At 39.2% G+C, this 22,670-nt stretch overlaps 2 protein-coding genes and 1 non-coding gene across 9 annotated transcripts in view; 2 read left to right on the forward strand and 1 right to left on the reverse strand.

The window, feature by feature from the left end:
* The window catches only part of CAMKMT (calmodulin-lysine N-methyltransferase), a 437,650-nt gene extending 428,993 nt beyond the window's left edge, over positions 1-8,657 (reverse strand). Inside the window, exon 1 of one of the 2 annotated variants that reach the window (XM_067007662.1) lies at positions 8,326-8,657. In XM_067007662.1, the coding sequence (XP_066863763.1) occupies positions 8,326-8,463 (138 nt within the window). In that variant the 5' untranslated portion in view covers positions 8,464-8,657. The remainder of the gene's footprint in view (positions 1-8,325) is intronic. The other variant, XM_059079422.2, reaches the window with a different exon arrangement.
* On the forward strand, positions 4,630-4,702 carry TRNAG-UCC (transfer RNA glycine (anticodon UCC)). Its single transcript has one exon. It is a non-coding gene; the product is annotated as a tRNA-Gly (tRNA).
* A 6-nt stretch (positions 8,658-8,663) lies between the features above and the next one.
* Positions 8,664-22,670, forward strand: part of PREPL (prolyl endopeptidase like) — a 55,683-nt gene continuing 41,676 nt past the window's right edge. For 2 of the 6 annotated variants that reach the window (XM_059079404.2, XM_067007659.1), the window contains exons 1-2: positions 8,920-9,089; positions 10,720-10,908. In XM_059079404.2, the coding sequence (XP_058935387.1) occupies positions 10,756-10,908 (153 nt within the window). In that variant the 5' untranslated portion in view covers positions 8,920-9,089; positions 10,720-10,755. Of the gene's footprint in view, positions 9,090-10,371; positions 10,909-22,670 lie in introns of all 6 variants that reach the window. The other 4 variants (XM_059079408.2, XM_059079407.2, XM_067007658.1 and 1 more) reach the window with 3 other exon arrangements.

A 22,670-nucleotide genomic window follows, 5' to 3' on the forward strand; every position in this document is an offset into this window, starting at 1 on the left:
AACAAACATCTCAAATAAACAATCTAACCTTATACCTAAAGGAAATAGAGAAAGAAGAACAAACAAAACCCAAAGTTAGCAGAAGGAAGAAATCATAAAGATCAGAGTAGAAATAAATGAAATAGAAACAAAGAAAGCAATAGCAAAGATCAAGAAAACTAAAAGCTGGTTCTTTGAGAAGATAAACAAAATGGATAAACCATTAGCCAGACTCTTCAAGGAAAAGAGGGAGAGGACTCAAATCAATAAAACAAGAAATGAAAACGGAGAAGTTACAACAGACACTGCAGAAATATAAAGCATCCTAAGGGACTACTACAAGCAACTCTATGCCAGTAAAATGGACAACCTGGAAAAAATGGGCAAATTCTTACAAACATATAACCGTCCAAGACTAAACCAGGAATAGAAAATATGAACAGACCAATTACAAGTAATGAAATTGAAACTGTGATTAAAAATCTTCCAACAAACAAAAGTCCAGGACCAGACGGCTTCACAGGTGAATTCTATCAAACATTTAGAGAAGAGCTAACACCCATCCTTCTCAAACTCCTCCAAAAAACTGCGGAGGAAGGAACACTCCCAAACTCATTCTACAAGGCCACCGTCACCCTGATACCAAAACCAGATAAAGATACTACAAAAAAGAAAATTACAGACCAATATCACTGATGAACATAGATGTAAAAATCCTCAACAAAATACTAGGAGACAGAATCCAACAACACATTAAAAGGTTCATACACCATGATCAAGTGGGATTTATCCCAGGGATGCAAGGATTCTTCAATATATGCAAATCTGTCAATGTGATATGCCATATTATCAAATTGAAAAAGAAAAAGCATATGATCATCTCAATAAATAGAGAAAAAGCTTTTGACAAAATTCAACACCCATTTATGATAAAAACTCCAGAAATTGGGCATAGAGGGAACCTACCTCAACATAATAAAGGCCATATACGACAAACCCACAGCAAATATCATTCTCAATGGAGAAAAACTGAAAGCATTTCCTCCAAGATCAGAAACAAGGCAAGGATGTCCACTCTCACCACTATTATTCAACATACCTTTGGAAGTCCTAGCCACAGCAATCAGAGAGAAAAAGAAATAAAAGGAACGCAAATTGGAAAAGAAGTAAAACTGCCACTGTTTGCAGATGATATGATACTATACATAGAGAATCCTAAAGATGCCACCAGAAAACTACTAGAGCTAATCAATGAATTTGGTAAAGTTGCAGGATAGAAAATTAATGCACAGAAATCTCTTGCATTCCTATACACTAATGATGAAAAATCTAGAAGAGAAATTAAGGAAACACTCCCATTTACCACTGCAACAAAAAGAATAAAATACCTAGGAATAAACCTACCTAGGGAGAGAAAAGGCCTGTATGCAGACAACTGTAAGACACTGATGAAAGAAATTAAAGATGATACCAACAGATGGAGAGATATACCATGTCCTTGGATTGGAAGAATCAACATTGTGAAAATGACTATACTACCCAAAGCAATCTACAGATTCAATGCAATCCCTATCAAATTACCAACGGCATTTTTTACGGAACTAGAACAAAAAATCTTAAAATTTGTATGCAGACACAAAAGACCCCGAATAGCCAAAGCAGTATTGAGGGAAAGAAACGGAGCTGGAGGAATCAGACTCCCTGACTTCAGACTATACTACAAAGCTACAGTAATCAAGACAATATGGTACTGACACAAAAACAGAAACATAGCTCAATGAAACAAGATTGAAAGCCCAGAGATAAACCCACGCACCTATGGTCAACTAATCTATGATAAAGGAGGCAAGGATATACAATGGAGAAAAGACAGTCTCTTCAGTAAGTGCTGCTGGGAAAACTGGACAGCTACAGGTAAAAGAATGAAATTGGAACACTCCCTAACACCATATACAAAAATAAACTCAAAAAGAATTAGAGACCTAAATGTGAGACCGGACACTATCAAACTCTTAGAGGAAAACATAGGGAGAACATTCTTTGACCTAAATCACAGCAAGATCTTTTTTGATCCACCTCCTAGAGTAATGGAAATAAAAACAAAAATAAACAAATGGCACCTAATGAAACTTAAAAGCTTTTGCACAGCAAAGGAAACCATAAATAAGATGAAGACAACCCTCAGAATGGGAGGAAATATTTGCAAACGCATCAACAGACAAAGGATTAATTTCCAAAATATATAAACAGCTCATGCAGCTCAATATTAAAAAAACAAACATCCCAATTGGGCAGAGGACCTAAATAGACATTTCTCCAAAGAAGACATACAGAGGGCCAAAAAGCACATGAAAAGCTGCTCAACATCACTAATTATTAGAGAAATGCAAATCAAAACTACAATGAGGTATCACCTCACACTGGTTAGAATGGGTATCATCAGAAAATTTACAAACAACAAATGCTGGAGAGGGTGTGGAGAAAAGGAAACCCTCTTGCACTGTTGGTGGGAATGTAAATTGATACATCCACTATGGAGAACAGTATGGAGGTTCCTTTTACCATATGACCCAGCAATCCCACTACTGGGCATATACCCAGAGAAAACCATAATTCAAAAAGACACATGCACCCCAATGTTCATTGCAGCACTATTTACAATAGCCAGGTCATGGAAGCAACCTAAATGCCCATCGACAGATGGGCAAATGGATAAAGAAGATGTGGTACATATATACAATGGAATATTACTCAGCCATAAAAAGGAACGGAATTGGGTCATTTGTTGAGACGTGGATGGATCTAGAGACTGTCATACAGAGTGAAGTAAGTCAGAAAGAGAAAAACAAATATCGTATACTAATGCATATATGTGGAACCTAGAAAAATGGTACAGATGAGCTGGTTTGCAGAGCAGAAATTGAGACAAAGATGTAGGGAACAAACGTATGGACACCAAAGGGGGAAGCGGTGGGGGGGGGGGGGGGATGAACTAGGTGATTGGGATTGACATGTATACACTGATGTGTATAAAATTGATGACTAATAAGAGCCTGCTGTATAAAAAAAAAAGTGCCTTGATAAAATGTTTAAAATAAGTCAATACTATGTTAATTTTTCTCTCTTTTACATTTACAAATATGAATATATGTTCACCTTTATAAAAAAAAATGGACAAAAGACATGAAGAGATATTTCATTGAAGTGATATACAGATGGCAAATAAGCATGAAAAGATGTTTATCTGCAGCAATTGTTAAAATATGTAAATTTCCAAACCCCACTCAAAACTCACTGCTCTAGAACATTTTTGCTTTTAAAATTTTTTAAATTGTGGAAAATATTGGGTTAGCCAAAGACTTCCTTTGGGTGTTTTTGTAACATCTTATGGAAAAACTTGAACGAACATTTTGACCTACCAAATACACAAAACGTAAAATTTAAAAAAAAAAAAGACAAATGCTTTCACACCTAGAGCCTTCTAAACATTTTAGTTTCTTTACTGCACAGTTAAAAGTTCATTTCATTCAAAATAATTATTGGTGGAATATTTTGTTTTTAGACTGATAAGCTACATACTTCTAATTCAAGAAAACATTCACATTCACCTTTTTAACCTAAAACACAATCCTAAATATTTTTAAGAAATCCAATGAAACCAATTAATAATCTTAATAAATCAGAGACATAAAAAAGAAAATCTCCTCCAACCACTGACGTATATGTCAACAAGGTTGGAACAGCGGGGGTCAGGGATGAGCATTACATGTAGACGCTTAAGGTTAAAGTATGTTCTGCAGAGTACACAAAAATCTATGTCATCTGTGACTATAGCAGTATAAAGTTCTATAATCAATTGAAATGTCAGTTTAACTTCAACGATGTGAAAAAACCCTTATAAATACAATGATGTATAAAATGTTGTCAACAAATAATTCTTTATGCAAAAAAAAAAAAAGGAGTAAAAGGACACGAATGACCTTGCTCAGCCCCTGCTGCAGAAAGTGATCCAAGTGATGCCAATAAAAACCAATGAAGAGTCCATCCCTCAATTCTTCACTTATGTAGGGATCTAAACCACAATCCTCAGTGCAAGATCTACAAACACATCACACAACCATTCTTAAGACATGATCTCTTGGTGTCTGTTTGCCATGTTCTACAATGGAATCAGAAGGCCTAAAAAGAGCACAAAATACAGTACATCTCCAGTAAATGACTCTCTGGATTAACAGACACTCTCCATTCCCTCTATGAAATATTCAGACTGGGCCATGTGAACTGAATAGTGCCAGTGCACTATTCCTGCCCTTCCCTGTTGAGTTGCTTGCCAAGTTAACTGTCCTTCTTCACAAGCTTTTTTATACCACCTGTTGGTATTGTCATGAATTAAATATTACAAAAACTAATGAAATAATAATTATTAGGAAGAAGGTCTTAAAGAAATCTAGTCCCACTCTCTCATTTACAAATGAGAAAACTGAGGTCCAAAGAGGGTGCTCACCATCATACAAACAGTTAAGGGTGGTAGATCTGGGACTAAAATCAATTGTATGAAATTCTCTTCCAGAAATCATGCTGTCTCTCTCCGCATTGACAGTCTCAAACATATATCATCCTGCTTTAATTTAAATTGTACTGTGAGGGACTTCCCTGGTGGTCCAGTGGTTAAGACTCTGCACTTCCAATGCAGGGGGCACAGGTTCAATCCCTGGCTGGGGAACTAAGATCCCACACGTCGCGAGGCACAGCCAAAATTTTTTCAAAATAAATTTTTTTTAATTAAAAAAATAAATTGTACTGTGAAATATTCCATTCATCAGATTCTTCAGCCAAGTATTCAGACCTCTAGGCCCCATTATTCATTCTGTAGGTGGTTGTGAGATGTGCGTAAGCATGTAATGGTCATTTGCTACTTTTTTCATCTGCTCTATATCCCTTCCCCTTGGGAAATGCCCCTCCCTCTCTCTATGCAATAATGGTAGGGTTGTTATTTTCCCTGCCACAGGGTGGGCTCATGATGCAGGCCAAAGTGCACTAGTCTCCTAGACACAGCAGTTGGTGCAAACTTCGCCTCTTAGAGTTCTTTGGAAGAAATGATTTGGGTGTTGGGGAAAAGGGTTATTTCTTCTGGATCACTAGCTGGGTGGATGATGAAGTTGCCAACAGCTATCTTTGCCATCAGGTAATGAGACACAACAAAGAGAAAAATATTACAGAATATCTACAGCCTCTATTGATATTGATCCATAGACTTTCAGACCTCATGTGATTTAAGTGGGCACTAGACTCAAAAGTCAGCAATTTTCCATGTTGAGGCAGGAGATAGATGGGCCCCAGGGTGAGCAGCTGGAGTTCATCCCCTGTGGATAGATACTCCAAAATAGCAGGAGGGAGAAAAGCTAAGCCCTGCCCAGTAAGAGATAAAAGACCACATATTCCTCATTCTTGAAGTCAAGGAGACCTTCTCCACTACACATGCACAGAAAGGCTCCCTGAAGGTCAAAAAGGGAGGGGGTGTTACCCCATAGTAAGTGATGCCATCCTACTCATACGCCTCTTCACTGGAATCCATCTTGGCTAAGAGATGCACGCACACAACGGGAGGACCCTGAGATATACCGATATGGACTCAGAACCAGGCAAAGCAAGATGATTGGCCAAAGGAAACCCAGAAGAAATGCCCCATAAAAGTGATTCAAACTACCACGAGGACACAACTCTCTCTCTGAGCTCGCCCATGTGTCTATCCACAGGTACTCTTTTCCTCCTAATAAACACTTGTTTCACTACTTTCCATCTCTATGTGGAAATTCAATTCTACAACAGCTGATGGGCCAGGGCCTTGTCACTGGCCACTGGTTCCTTGTGGTCTAGTGGCTAAGATTCAGCACTCTCACTGCCATGGCCCAACCTCAATCTCTGGCCATGAACCAAAATCCTGCTTCAAGCCACTGCAGGCTGAGGCCACCCAAGAGCAATGTGACCTAGTATCAAATGATGAACTAGGTCAACCAGGTTTTCTCTCAGAAATGTTAATTATAAAACATAGAAAATATTGAACAGTTAAGGTGAAGGGCCATGAGATAGCATTGGAGCCCTAGTGGAAAGACAGAATTGTGAGGGAGAAAACAAGGAGACGTAGCAGATGTCATGAAGATGTCACAGAAGAGAGGGAAAAAGAACTGCATATCTCTAGCACTATTTAGATTCCTCACAGTTTTCCAGTTGGATGCTAACAATATGCAAATGGTCCATTCATTTAAAACATATTTACTAAGAGCCTGCAAATGTTTAAAATACATGGAAGATTCGATTATTATAGAAAAATATTCACTTTCTCCCCTGCTCCCTCAAAGAAAAAAAATACTTCTCTGCCCCCTAACTTTAGGCTTGGCTAAGTATCTTACTTTGGCCAACAGGATATTAGTAGGTGCTTAAAATGTGTTTCAGTGGTTGCGTTTGCTCTCTTATACCTCTGTCGTCACCATGAGAACATGTCAGCCCAGAATTAGAGGCATGTGGACCAAGCATGCAGCATAGAGCCACTCAGCTGATCACAGCCTATGTCAGTCAACTCCCAGGTGGCCCACAAACACAATAAATGCTCACTGTTGAATGCAGTTGTGACGGTGTAGTTATTTGTTACTCACTGATACTATACACTGAGGATGAGATGCAGTGGGCCACTTAAAGACTGTCCTTACTCAGGCTTTCCACAACATGTAACAGTATCTACTAAAAATCAACTAGCCAGAGCCTGTGCAGAAGATGGAGATTAATAAAATATCACCTTTTCCCAGGCAGAACTCCTATTCTAGTGAGAAAGTTGGACTCTGATCAAATGATCATAAAATAATGTGATATGAGGTTCACCCATAGAGTGAGCTGAAGGTCTAACTCAGCCAGAGGAGTCAGCAGAGCCTTCACGTAAGAGGAGATTGAAACAGAAGTCTGAAGGATGAACAGTCATTCATCAAGTAGAGAAGTAGAAAGACTCTAAGCAGAGGGCACCTGTATACCAAAACATTAAACTTCAAAGCATGTGAGGAGTTCAAATGGCAGCCACAGCTGAAACTTATCCTTATTCTAATGTAGACAGCAATTCAGAATGAATATAAGTGATGGTCAACTAGAATTTTTACTAGGAATCACTGAAGTTGTCACGATAAGATGTGATTGATCATTTTAAGGCCCTAATTTACTATTCTGATACTTTAAATTTAGTTGATGTTTACTTCACTATAGAAATTTCCTATAGATAATGACCTATGAGGACTTGCATTTTATTATCCTATAATACCATTTGTAACATTAATGGCAAAACCAGATCATTAATGCTCTGCAAAGGCTTTCAATGCATCAGCAAACATATGATCTTTGAGTTGTGTCATGACAGCACTGGAAGGCCAATGTATGAAAAGGTGACTCGAGACAATTGCAAACAAAGTAACCGCCAAAATACTAAAAGCATAATCTCAAGTAACCTGGCAATAGCTGGGAAACTCTCCTCGAAATATAAGTCAGAAATGGAAAATGTCCTGTTGAATAAAGTGTTCGGCAGGAAACCCCACGCAGAAGCATAACACTGGGGTGTAAACAATAAACAGATTTCCCTTCAAGCAGTTTGGAAAGAGCATCAGTGTCGTCAAATCAGAAAATCTTCAAACCCGCACACGACTGAAGTTACCAGCAACAGCAGCAACTTGGAAGTGCTAAAAGATAACCGCCAGTAAACAAATCAACATACTTAGACACCGAGAATCTCTCTGATCGCTTCAAACCATAAGATAAACATGTAACTTTCGCGTGAAAGCGAAGCGGGAGGGCGCTGGAGCAGCTGTTGCAACTCCCTTCGCTCTCCGCTCCACGGAAGAAACCGAAGCAACACGTGCAACATCACTGTCCCAACACAGCCAACCACGCTGATTACCAAGAGAGGGGCCAGATTTGGAGCTAGAACCAGGCTAGGAGTTAAGAAGCAAGGGGAAGAAAGTAAAACAGAAGCAGGAAAAGAAGAACAGTATGGACTGGGGAGCGGCGGTCCCACCGACCCTACTGGCGAGCAAGGAGAAAAGTCCCTCAGATGCAGACTAATGTCTACAAAGGGATCTTCTCCTTCGATCTGAGTTTCCCAGGACTCAGCCTCGGCTGCCCCCTCCCTGCCCAATGCCGCCTGATACCTCCTTTTGGCGCGACCCTTAGGTGAACCAAGGGGGCGCTTCTCAGGAGGCTCCCGGCAAAACTGTGAGGGAACTCCCCGAGCTGCCAAGGGGAGAGCAGCTGCCTGTCGCTTACGAGGGGAGTGGCCAAAGGCAAAGGTGAGTCGAGAGGGCTCTACCTTACCTGCCGCAGGAGCTTCCACCGGGCAGCACCCAAGGGCGCCGAGACTGCGGGTCCCTGAGCGGCGCCGCTGACTGTCCGCCCCTCGCCCGCTGCGCGCTCAGCCTGGCCGGCCCCGGCGTCCGCGACTCGAGACTCCATCCGGCTGGAGCTGGCTATACCCGAGATACCGCCGCCACAGCTCCCCACTGCCAGGACCTGCCTACTTCTTCCCTGTCAGGATCTGTGACGCGAGGGCTTCCTCCCACTGCCCTAGCGCTTGCTCTCTCCCCGAATTCCGCATTTCCGGTAGTCGCGTCTCCTTAGCAACCAGGGCAGCGCGGCTCTTGCCACTGCACCATTTTGCTGGTGGCCATCTTGAGTGAGGGCAGGCTAGAGGGTGAGGGAACTGTGGCCGACCTAGTACGACACCGCCCCCTTTGGTTCCCTTCTCTCCTGTTTCATCTCTAGCTCTGAAGACTAGCAAAGAACCAAAAGGCTTATATCTTTGAGCGTTAATGAACCCAGGAGGAGTAAAAAGCCATTCCTGACCACAATAAAGATGGCGGAATCCACTTAGTGCTCGTGCCAGACGGGGGTTACGTAGACGGCGTGCTGCAAACCAGCTCTGGGCGGCTCTGGGTAGGCTGTCGTTCTGCTAGCTGCAGAGCGCAGACTTCGGCTGACTGCGACTGAGGTGGCAGCTGCGCTCCTTCCTGAGGGCTTCGGATTCTCCGGCCTGCCTTCACTCGTTTCGGTGTCTAGAGCGAGACTGACTTTAAGTTTGCGTACGTATGGGGGGCGTCTCTTACCTTCACCCCGTACTCACCCCCACCCAACCATCCCTCAGTCCCTTGGTCCTAGCTTTTCGACCGGTGTTCCTTCACTGCGTGGCACATGGTACCGCTCCCTCTCACAGTCGGATGCACAGGGAAAACGAATAGGTTCTCCCAGAAACACCCATTCGTCTACCCTACCCCTATCCCTAGCCTTGCCTACTGTCTTCTCCCTGTGGGTGAAAGATGGATGGATGGAGGCTGCGGGCACGGATGTAGTGGTTTAGGGCCTTTTAAAAATTTTCTCTTATTTTACTTTGTTTTTGCTGGCGTCAGCTGCACATCCCCTATACCCATTCCCCCGTTATTTTGCTGCGACACAGAAAGAGGTTAAGAGGGGCAGGGGCGTCGTAGCGGATCCGAGCTGTGGTAAAGCTGACGCACTATTGTATAATACCTTTGATACCGAGGAGCAATTTGTGGAAGACTTCCATGATGACATTCAACAGTGTGCAACATACCTAGATTTTTCCTGCCCTAAAAATAGTAGCCACCGTTTATTGAGTGGTTACTACGTGCCAGGCACTTCATTAAGATTTTAACATAAATTGTTTCATTGTTAGAACAGCTACTGTATAAGAGTAAGTGGGGTCATTATCTCTGTTTTGCAGATGATGAAACTAAGCACAGGTGGTAAGTGTAGGAATGAAGACCTGAACCCGGGTTTCTCTGACTTAACTACTTACTAGCCTTACTTACCTTGATAGGTTAATAAGCACCAGCTTCCCAAGAGAAAACAGATGGCGTCACATTTCATGTGTGCCTCCTGAAGTGTTTTTTGTTTTTTTCAACTAAAGAGCTAAACACCTTTTTGACATTAAAGTCCAGTTGTTGTTATGTCCAGATAGATTTATTGCTCTACTATTTACTGTTCAGGTGACCTGGAGTAGTTGCTTAAACCTTCCTGAACCACAGTTTGCTCACCTGTAAGGGCAACATCATAATAGCTACTCTGTCAGGTCCCTATGAAGTTTAAATTAAATGAAGTATATAAAAGCACGTGGCACGAAGCAAACGCTCAATAAATACTAATCCCTTCTCCTCTACCTTTATTAAGTAATTGGACTTTTCCAGTTTATCCTCCACATACAAACCAAAGATAAGTTCTGAATTATGTGAAATCAAAGCCATTTTGCCTTTAAAAGCCCTCAGAGTTCCTGAGGTGCCTCCATTAAGTCTGTATTTATTTGCAAATTTTTATTTTGTTTTTTTGTTTTCTGTTTGTTTGTTTTAGTTTGCCCATGTGTGTACCAGAATCAGTGCTGCATAGTTTGAGCCTGACAGGATTGACTTTACAAATGAGACATTTATGAGCCATCTGCCAAGAAGTATGATTTGAATTAAACTTTAACTTTTACAAGTTTTCAGATACTTTTGAGTTATCAGCTGTCTGCGGTTATTTGTAACCGGAGGGGCACACAGCCCCAAAGGGGAGGGATAAGAACTGCAGATCTTAGATGCTCTGAGAACCCACTACTATATAATCATTCCTATGAAAATCATTCATGTGCTGGCAGCCCGAAAGGGAGCATAAACCAGGGACTTTGATATCATGCAGCAGAAGAGCAAATTATTTCTCCAGGCTTTGAAGTATAGTATTCCTCACCTTGGGAAATGCATGCAGAGACAGCACGTGAATCACTGTAACTTCGCTGATCATTATTACAATAGAATAAAATTGAAAAAATATCACCTAACCAAGTGTCTGCAGAATAAACCCAGGATATCAGAGTTAGCAAGAAACATCCCAAGTCGGAACTTCTCATGTAAGGTATGGACTGTTTAAGTTAACCTATATGTAGGCCTTTAAAATTTAGTTTAGTTTAAAAATAAAGAATGGGTTGGATATCAGTTACTAATTTTCTCAGTAATTCTGGTTTGACTTTTTAAACATTCAGGCTTAATTGTCATATATAAGTATAAAAGAATATATATATATTTATAGAGCTCTAATGTAATATATAAAAATGTAGATTTATAAAAAATGATTCAGCATAAGAACTCCTTATTGTGCCTACCAGTGCAATTCAAAGTATAATTTGGCTTTCTAAAATTCCTAGACTAACATAAAGCTCTTAATAAAAATCTCATAATATGCTGATTGTTTTATGAATCCCAAATTAGGAAACTTCAGTAAAGACCATGTAATTGTGTTACTTCTCTGTAAAAAAAAAAAAAAAAAAAAAAAGAAAAGAAAAGAAAAAAAAGAAAAAGCGATTTGCATTTTATACCACTTGTGTCCTTCAGGAAGATGCTTTCAGACCATTGTACTCTGGCCAGACCCCAAGCCATGGGTATGACCTCAACCTTGAGGACCTGTTGCCTTTGTATGTAGAATGACCACATATCCTGGGTTGCCTCCGACAGTCTCAGTCTACACATATTTTCCCTATGTTATTATTAATAGTGTCCCCTTTCCTCTCAGAAGTGTCTTGGATAGGATAGTAAATTATATGTGCATCCTAATTATTTGAGATTAAGCTATTTATGCTGCTCTTTGACACCCCTCCCATACCTCATACTTACTATGTTCCTTAGGTTCCTTAAATTGTGTTTAGGGGTGATATTCTTGCACTATTTAATGTATTTTGTTATTTTAATATCTTAATTTCTGGTTTTAATTGTTTTGTTACATACTAATATTTTTAGTCTTTTGGCTTATTTTTTATTGTAAAATATATGTAACAAAATTTTCCACTTTAACCATTTTTAAGTGTATAAGTCAGTGGCTTTAATTACATCACAGTGTTGTACAGCTGTTAACAACTATTTGCAAAACCCTGTCCTCACCTGAAAAAAATACCCATTAAGCAAGAACTCTCCACTGCTGCTTTCCTGAGCCCCTGGGAACCTTTAATCTACTTTCTGTCTCTATGAATTTCCCTATTCTAGATAATTCATATAAGTGGAATTATATAATAGTTAACCTTTTGTATTTGGCTTATTTCACTTAGCATAATGTTTTCTAGGTTCATTCGTATTATAGCATATCTGGGAAGTTTGTTCCTTTTAGTGGCTGAATAATATTCCATTATATGTATATACCACATTTTGTTTATCCATTCACCTGTTGATAGACACTTGAGCAGCTTCATCTGTTTATAAAAATGATATTTTTAATGTTCTCAATTCTTCTGGTTTTTAATTTACTTTTTGCTCTTTTCGTAGCTCATACTTAATTGTTATGGGGAGTTTGGGGGGAGTTTTGTTGTTGTTTGCTTTCAATTTTTTATGTTAGTCCTAGACTTTTACTCTTTACACTTCAGTCATGCAAATTTTTCTTTTTCTAGCACCTTAGTTTAGCACTTTCTTTCTGTACTCAAATTTTTTATGTCTTTTATTTCATTTTTATCTTCTGTGTGTGTGTATTCGCACACGGGTCCTACTTTAGAAAGATAAACTTTAAAATTTTACCTATTGGACACATTTTAGCATTTAGATCTTTTTACTTTGAATTGTGTTTAGAACATTTTGTCATCTTGTACTTTTATTTTAAGTCTTAGTTTATAAATAGTAGGCAGGAATTACCATCAGAGTGACAGCTGTGAGATTAGCTCACACCCTGTGCAGGAGTTTGACTATTTTTTCCCTCCATTTGTCCCTGAAGCAACTTTTCAGTTCTCTTTCATGGAATCCTATCACCTGGAAGCTTTAACCTGATTCAGTGACTCCAAGAAAAGGAGCTTTATTAGTAATTCTTTCACCTGGTAGTGGTCCTGCTTTCACATGTCATATATCAACCATTCCTTCCGTGAGAAATGATATGATCTAAAAACTGTGATCTCTGTCCTTTACTATCACTGGGACCTGAGGAAGCTGTGAAGAGACCTATAGGCAAGAATGCACATTTAAGTAAACATCCAGTCAGTTCCAACTTTGTGTACTCTTATGGAAACAACAAAGTAGAAAAAGTAATTAGTGCCTGTAGACAAATTAATTTATTTACTTAAAGACTTATAAGTTAACTAAAGAGTAAGAGAGGGCAGCCTGTATTATATCATAGAAATGCCAGAAAGCAAGAGATCTAGCCGTAACTGGTGTGTCTGTGAACTAGTCAGGACTCTTATCTTTCTAACTGGAAATAAAGGGGGGAGTTTCAACTTGGTGTTCTCTAAAAGTCCTCCAAATGCTAATCAACTTGGTGTTCTCTAAAAGTCCTCCAAATGCTAAAATTTCATGATTTTATATCTCTACCTTGTTACCTTACCAACAAATTGTCATCTATACGTTTGGGACTCTAGTACCAACTCCTGCAGTCAGGCTGCATATCAGAAATCCTGGGGAACTTTTTTTTTTTTTTTTTTTTCGGTATGCGGGCCTCTCACTGTTTTGGCCTTTCCCGTTGTGGAGCACAGGCTCCGGACGCGCAGGCTCAGCGGCCATGGCTCATGGGCCCAGCCGCTCAACGGCATGTGGGATCCTCCCGGACCAGGGCACGAACCCGTGTCTCCTGCATTGGCAGGCGGACTCTCAACCACTGTGCCACCAGGGAAGCCCAACTGGGGAACTTTTTAGAAATGCAAACTCCTGGATCTCACCCCCCATCTGCTGGATCAGAATCTCTAATGGCTGAGGCCTAGGGATCTCTTTTGTTTTGTTTTAAGTTCCTCAACTAATTCTGAAATTCCCAGTCTGCCAGTGACAGTGGACCTGCATTTAGGAGCTAAACATCGTTTGTGATCAAATGTTGCTGACCTAAACCTCATTGAATTCATTTAGTTCTGAAGTTCTTACTGGCAGATACCTTGACTTTCCATTTTACATTAGCCACATGGCAAGAGGAACTTATTCCATTACGCTCATGCATGAGCTAGTAATATTCAAAGACTAGCATCAAACCAGATACCACATTTCTTTTTTTTTTTTTTTTTTTTTTTTTTTTTTCCAGTATGCGGGCCTCTCACTGTTGTGGCCTCTCCCGTTGCGGAGCACGGGCTACAGACGCGCAGGCTCAGTGGCCATGGCTCATGGGCCCAGCTGCTCCATGGCATGTGGGATCTTCCCAGACCGGGGCACGAACCCGTGTTCCATGCAACAGCAGGCGGACTCTCAATCACTGCGCCACCAGGGAAGCCCATACCACATTTCTTTATCTTTCACATCATCCTATTCTGCTCTGCCTACAAAAATAATTCCTAAAATCTTTGATCATGATAAATTGAATTATACACAAAAGGAAAACCAAGTAAGGAAAACAAAATGTTTAAACATTTGTTCATTGACTCTGCAATATAGATTAGCAGTTCTTACAGTAGTTTCTAAGATAGATAGGTTGACAGATACCTCCTTCACTGGCAGTAGTGATCTCTGATTTGTGGGATCACTGGTTCCGACAGGTTCAAAACATCATCAGGAAAGAAGTAAAACTCAGGAAAGCCAGAAAGAAGAGAAAAATTGTACTCTCACAATAGTTTGGTTTTTTTAAAATAATAGTTCACGGAGTGGGACTGCATTGTAGCTACCACTTCTGTTTTTAAATTTAATTTATTTTTTTATACAGCAGTTTCTTATTAGTCATCCATTTTATACACATCAGTGTATACATGTCAATCCCAATCTCCCAATTCATCACACACACACACACACACCAACCCCCACCACTTTCCCCCCTTGGTGTCCATACATTTGTTCTCTACATCTGTGTCTCAATTTCTGCTCTGCAAACCGGTTCATCTGTACCATTTTCTAGGTTCCACATATATGCATTAACATACAATATTTGTTTTTCTCTTTCTCACTTGCTTCATTCTGTATGAGAGTCTCTAGATGCATCCACGTTTCAACAAGTGACCCAATTCCATTCCTTTTTATGGCTGAGTAATATTCCATTATATATATATGTACCACATCTTCTTTATCCAGTTGGCTCTTTTTTTTTTTTTCCAGTTGGCTCTTGATGGGCATTTAGGTTGTATCCATGACCTGGCTATTGTAAATAGTACTGCAGTGAACATTGGGGTGCATGTGTCTTTTGGAATTATGGTTTTCTCTGGGTATATGCCCAGTAGTGGGATTGCTGGCTCATATGGTAATTCTATTTTTAGTATTTTTCTGCTTTTTTTTTTTTTTTTTTTTTTTTTTGCGGTACGCAGGCCTCTCACTGCTGTGGCCTCTCGCGTTGCGGAGCACAGGCTCCGGACGCGCAGGTTGAGTGGCCATGGCTCACGAGCCCAGCCTCTCCGCGGCATGTGGGATCTTCCCGGACTGGGGCACGAACCCGCATCCCCTGCATCGGCAGGCGGATTCTCAACCACTGCGCCACCAGGGAAGGCCTATTTTTAGTTTTTTAAGGAACCTCCATACTGTTCTCCATAGTAGCTGTATCAATTTACATTCCCACCAACAGTGCAAGAGGATTCCCTTTCCCCACACCCTCTCCAGCATTTGTTGTTTGTAGATTTTCTGATGATACCCATTCTAACCAGTGTGAGGTGATACCTCGTTGTAGTTTTGATTTGCATTTCTCTAACAATTAGTGATGTTGAGCAGCTTTTCATGTACCTCTTGGCCATCTATATCTCTTCTTTGGAGAAATGTCTATTTAGGTCTTCTGCCCATTTTTGGATTGCGTTTTTTTTTTTTTTAATATTGAGCTGCATGAGCTTTTTATATATTTTGGAGATTAATCCTTTGTCTGTTGATGTGTTTGCAGATATTTTCTCCCATCTGAGAGTTGTCTTTTCGTCTTGTTTGTGGTTTCCTTTGCTGTGCGAAAGCTTTTAAGTTTCACTAGGCCCCATTTGTTTACTTCTGTTTTTATTTCCATTACTCTAGGAGGTGGATCAAAAAAGACCTTGCTGTGATTTATGTCAAAGAGTGTTCTTTCTGTGTTTTCCTCTAAGAGTTTTATAGTGCCTGGTCTTACATTTAGGTCTCTTATCAATTTTGAGTTTATTTTTGTGTATGGTGTTAGGGAGTGTTCTAATTTCATTCTTTTACATGGAGCTGTCAAGTTTTCCCAGCACCACTTGTTTAAGAGACTGTCTTTTTTCCATTGTATATCCTTGCCTCCTTTGTCATAGATTAGTTGACCATAGGAGCGTGGGTTTATCTCTGGGCTTTTTATTCTGTTCCACTGATCTATATTTGTTTTTGTGTCAGTACCATATTGTCTTGATTACTGTAACTTTGTAGTATAGTCTGAAGTCAGGGAGTCTGATTCCTCCAGCTACGTTTGTTTCCCTCAAGAATGCTTAGGCTTTTTGGGGTGTTTTGTGTCTGCATACAAATTTTAAGATTTTTTGTTTTAGTTCTGTAAAAATAAAAAATGCCATTGGTAATTTGATAGGGATTGCATTGAATCTGTAGATTGCTTTGGGTAGTATAGTCATTTTCACAATATTGATTCTTCCAATCCAAAGACATGGTATATCTCTCCATCTGTTGGTATCATCTTTAATTTCTTTCATCAGTGTCTTACAGTTGTCTGCATACAGGTCTTTTATCTCCCTAGGTAGGTTTATTCCTAGGTATTTTATTCTTTTTGTTGCAGTGGTAAATGGGAGTGTTTCCTTAATTTCTCTTCTAGATTTTTCATCATTAGTATATAGGAATGCAAGAGATTTCTGTACATTAATTTTCTATCCTGCAACTTTACCAGATTCATTGATTAGCTCTAGTAGTTTTCTGGTGGCATCTTTAGGATTCTCTATGTATAGTATCATATCATCTGCAAACAGTGACAGTTTTACTTCTTTTCCAATTTGCATTCCTTTTATTTCTTTTTCTCTCTGATTGCCGTGGCTAGGACTTCCAAAGCTATGTTGAATAATAGTGGTGAGAGTGGACATCCTTGTCTTGTTCCTGATGTTGGAGGAAATGCTTTCAGTTTTTCTCCATTGAGAATGATATTTGCTGTGGGTTTGTCGTATATGGCCTTTATTATGTTGAGGTAGGTTCCCTCTATGCCCACTTTCTGGAGAGTTTTTATCACAAATGGATGTTGAATTTTGTCAGAAGCTTTTTCTCCATCTATTGAGTTGATTATATGGTTTTTCTTCTTCAATTTATTAATATGGCATATCACATTGACAGATTTGCATATATTGAAGAATCCTTGCATCCCTGGGATAAATCCCACTTGATCATGGTGTATGATCCTTTTAATGTGTTGTTGGATTCTGTCTCCTAGTATTTTGTTGAGAATTTTTGCATCTATATTCATCAGTGATATTGGTCTGTAATTTTCTTTTTTTGTAGTATCTTTGTCTGGTTTTGGTATCAGGGTGATATTGGCCTCATGGGATGAGTTTGGGAGTGTTCCTTCCTCTGCAATTTTTTGGAAGAGTTTGAGAAGGATGGGTGTTAACTCTTCTCTAAGTGTTTGATAGAATTCACCTGTGAAGCCATCTAGTCCTGGACTTTTGTATGTTGGAAGATTTTTTATCACAGTTTCAATTTCATTACTTGTGATTGGTCTGTTCATATTTTCTATTTCTTCCTGGTTCAGTCTTGGAAGGTTATACGTTTGTAAGAATTTGTCCATTTTTTCCTGGTTGTCCATTTTATTGGCTTAGAGTTGCTTGTATTAGTCTCTTAGGATGCTTTGTATTTTTGCGGTGTCTTGTAAGTTTTCCTTTTTCATTTCTAATTTTATTGATTGAGTCCTCTCCCTCTTTTTCTTGATGAGTCTGGCTAATGGCTTATCAATTTTGTTTATCTTCTCAAAGAACCAGCTTTTAGTTTTCTTGATCTTAGCTATTGCTTTTTTGTTTCTATTTTATTTATTTCTGTTCTGATCTTGATGATTTCTTTCCTTCTTCTAACTTTGGGTTTTGTTTGTTCTTCTTTCTCTAGTTCCTTTAGGTGTAATGTTAGAGTGTCTCTTTGAGATTTTTCTCGTTTCTTGAGGTAGGCTTGTATGGCTGTGAACTTCCCTTTTAGAACTGCTTTTGCTGCATCCCATACATTTTGGATCATCGTGTTTTCATTGTCATTTGTCACTCGGTATTTTTTGATTTCCTCTTTGATTTCTTCAGTGATCTCTTGGTTATTTAGTAACGTATTGTTTAGCCTCCATGTGTTTGTGTTTTTTACATTGTTTTCCTTGTAATTCATTTGTAATCGTATAGTGTTGTGGTCAGAAAAGATGCTTGATATGATTTCAATTTCCTTAAATTTACTGAGGCTTGATTTGTGACCCAAGATGTGCTCTATCATGGAGAATGTTTCGTGCACAGTTGAGAAGAAAGTATAATCTGCTGTTTTGGGATGGAATGTCCTATAAACATCAATTAAATTTATCTGGTCTATTGTGTCATTTAAAGCTTGTGTTTCCTTATTAATTTTTTGTTTGGATGATCTGTCAGTTGGTGTAAGTGAGGTGTTAAAGTCCCCCACTATTATTGTGTTACTGTCGATTTTCTCTTTTAGAGCCGTTAGCAGTTGCCTTATGTATTGAGGTGCTCCTATGTTGGGTGCATGTATATTTATAATTGGTATATCTTCTTCTTGGATTGATCCTTTGATCATTATGTAGTATCCTTCCTTGTCTCTTGTAACATTTTTTATTTTAAAGTCTATTTTATCTGATATGAGTATTGCTACTCCAGCTTTCTTTTGATTTCCATTTGCTTGGAATATCTTTTTCCATCCTCTCACTTTGAGTCTGTATGTGTCCCTAGGTCTGAAGTGGGTGTCTTGTAGACAGCATATATATGGGTTTTGTCTTTGTATCTATTCAGCAAGCCTGTGTCTTTCAGTTGGAGCATTTCATTCATTCACGTTTAAAGTAATTATCGATATGTATGTTCCTATGACCATTTTCTTAATTGTTTTGGGTTTGTTTTTGTAGGTCCTTTTCTTCTCTTGTGTTTCCCACTTAGAGCAGTTCCTTTAGCATTTGTTGTAGAGCTGGTTTGGTGGTGCTGAATTCTCTTAGCTTTTGCTTGTCTGTATAGCTTTTGATTTCTCCATTGAATCTGAATGAGATCCTTGCTGGGTAGAGTAATCTTGGTGGTAGGTTCTTCCCTTTCATCACTTTAAGTATATCATACCACTCCCTTCTGACTTGTAGAGTTTCTGCTGAGAATCATCTGTTAACCTTATGGGAGTGTATGTTATTTGTTGTTTTTCCCTTGCTGCATTCAGTAATTTTTCTTTGTTTTTAATTTTTGCCAATTTGATTACTATGTGTCTCGGCATGTTTCTCCTTGGGTTTATCCTGTATGGGACTCTGCGCTTCTTGGACTTGGGTGGCTCTTTCCTTTCCCATGTTAGGGAAGTTTTCAACTATAATCTCTTTAAATATTTTCTTGAGTCTTTTCTCTCTTTTTCATCTCTTTCTGGGACCCATATACTGCGAATGTTTTTGCATTTAATGTTGTCCCAGAGGTCTCTTAGGCTTTCTTCATTTCTTTTCATTCTTTTTCTTTATTCTGTTCCACAGCAGTGAATTCCACCATTCTGTCTTCCAGGTCACTTATCCGTTCTTCTGCCTCAGTTATTCTGCTATTGATTCCTTCTAGTGTGTTTTTCATTTCAGTTATGGTATTCTTCATCTCTGTTTGTTTGTTCTTTAATTCTTTTAGATCTTTATTAAACATTTCTTGCATCTTCTCGATCTTTGCCTCTATTCTTTTTCCAACGTCCTGGATCATCTTCACTGTCATTATTCTGAATTCTCTTTCTGGAATATTGCCTATCTCCATTTCATTTAGTTGTTTTCCAGGGTTTTATCTTGTTCCTTCATCTGGTACATAGCCCTCTGCCTTTTCATCTTGTCTATCATTCTGTGAATCTGGTTTTTGTTCCACAGGCTGCAGAGTTGTATGTAGCTACCACTTCTTTATTTTTTGTTTTTTTTCTCCACTTTCCATTTGCTCTTTAACCTGCTGGAGTATGGCTCCCCTCCTCCATTAAAAGCTCTGTCATTGTCACCAAAGATGTAATATATTTCAACCTAGTAGACAGTTCCCTTTCCTCATCTCAGAGGTGCTCTCAGCAGATATGCCATGCTTGACCATTCCCTCCTTGAAACACTCTTTTGGCCTCTTGACTCCACGTTTTCCTGGTTTTCCTCCTACTTTACAAACCAACCCTTCTCAAACTCCTTTTCTAACTTTTCTTCCATATGACTTCTCAACTGCAAAGTTTCTCAGGACTTGGTCCTGGTGCTTTTTTCTCTCAATTTCTTCCTAAGTAATTTTGTCCATTCCCGTGGACTTAGTACCATAGCAGTTATTATCTTCATTCCAGACTCACTTCTGTACTGCAAAGAATTAATCTCCAGTTGGACGTCTTACTGACTTCTCTAACTGTCCACAGTTGAACTTCAACTCTCCCAGCCCTGACTCAGCTCTTCTTTATCTCATTGCTCTGTACTCAGTTGTTCAAGGCAGAACATGGGGAAACGTATTTTATTCCTCCTGTTCCTTTACCCTGCCATCACATCCGTTAACAGTGCATACTAGACTAGCTTCATGATTTTTACCATGTTACTATACCATCTAGCCTATTATTTACTTATTCTTTTTTAACCAGCTTGTTTCATCCCAAGGAATAATAGTAAGTCACCAGTCTGATGTGCTAGTTATATTCTTTCTAATTAAATATTCATATACTCCAAGTCATGTATACCATCATGTCTGACATGATGGCATGCATGATGACATGCTTTCAGAAACACATTGCATTAACCTCCAAAATGTGTGGTGAATCTGTCCATATTTCTCCATCTATACCATCATCACTCAGTTATCTTTCACCTGGACAACTGGTGTAGCCACCTAACTAGGTTTCTTGCTTGCCTCTTCCCTTCCAACACATGTTCATACATTTAGAAGAGTGATCTTAAAATATAAATTAAATCATGTCACTTTGTAGCTTAAAACCCTTCCAGAAGTTCTTAACACATAAACTCCATTTTCCTAGTCATGTTCTCCAAGACTTTGCAACATACAGCCCCTATCTCATTTCTTGCCACTTTGCCCACATTCACTTTGATCAAGCTACAACGGTCATCTCCTGGATCAAAGAACAGAGCTCTTTCCCGTCTATCTCAGGACCTTTACATACTAATCCCTAATCCCATTCATGCCTGCATGTCTAGTTCCTTTTCCTATTTTATGTCTTGATTAAATGTTACCTCCTGAGAAAGGCCATTTCTGACCATGGTAATCAAAGTAACTGAAGCTCATTTTTTACCTTAACCTTGTTTCCTTCTCACTACTTTACCACAATTATTACTTCATTTGTCAGTGTCCTTTTTTGTTTTGTCTTCCCAGCTAAAATGTAAACTCCGTAAGGGCAGGGTCCATGTCTGTCAGTTCCATATTGCTTCCCTATTGTCTGAGATAGTGCATGACCTAGTAATAAATACTGTTGAGTGAATGACTGTCCCCATAAATAGGGGCCTACATCTATTTTATAGTATGCCATTCTGTGGGTTGCAGTGTAATTCTTGAACCTAAGTCCCCAAATAGGTTGAGCTAGGCAAAATATAAAGGACTGAGAGTGTAGTTGAGGTAATACCAGGCACAGGGAGCAACATTTGTAAGAACCCCACATCGAGAGAGGGCAATCCCTACAAGCACTGTAGCCAAAATGGTCAAAGATGAACCAGAAGAAGTAAGCAGGGGCCAGATCATGTATAGGCAGTTGTGTAAATCTTGTGAGAAATTTGAACTGCATCCTAAAAGCAATAGAAAGTCATTGAAAAATGTAGATGCAATCAGATTTGCATTTTAGAAGAATCACTGACAGATTTGCGGAAAATAGATTGGAAGTAGGAAGCCTTGTCAGTAAGGTGAATGAAGATGAGAGCCTAAACTAAGGACATAGCCAGAAAAATGGAGAAAAGTGTAAGATTTGAGGGAAGATTGAAGAGATAGAATCAGTCAAACTTCACAGTTACAGAGTGATTACATTTTATTTGGGGCATTTTAGTAGAATAATAGAGAACATAGGGTGATAATCTCTGATCTGTTTGGATTCTAAAATCCAGAAGTCCCTTACAAAAGTATTAACTTATTATTATTATTATTATTTTTGCAAAACCTGACCTAAACTGACACAAAGCTACACTGATCTTTATTTATCCCACTTAGTAGATTTCCCCAACCAGGGATTGAACCTGGGCCATGGGGGTGAAAGCACCAAGTCCTAACTGCTGAACCACCAGGGAATTCCCTCCGATTTCTTATTGTATTTGATTACAGGGTGATATCCCCCTTACTGGGATAGACATCATGTTAACTTTTCAAAATCACAACATTTGAAAACACACGTGGATCATCTTTATGTTTCGAACACACTTATTTCACAGTCACATGTATAGCCTTACCGTTATTCAGATGTTAAGGGTGCGGAAGGAGAAGGAGTAAATGTAACTCACTACTGATGTGGAGATTTTCCTCATCAGCTGGTTATATGAGTCTGGAAGTTGTGAAGAGTGGTCCATGTATAGGTAGTGGCTGAAGCCATAAAAGGCATGACATTGTATTTACTTCTATGCTATTTACTATTATTATATAATTATTATTTAAATTTTTTTCCTCTTTCCATTAGATTGGGAAGTCCCTGAAGACAAGAATT

This window comes from Kogia breviceps, chromosome 11 (genome assembly GCF_026419965.1).
Source record: "Kogia breviceps isolate mKogBre1 chromosome 11, mKogBre1 haplotype 1, whole genome shotgun sequence".
NCBI classification, from domain to species: domain Eukaryota; kingdom Metazoa; phylum Chordata; class Mammalia; order Artiodactyla; family Physeteridae; genus Kogia; species Kogia breviceps.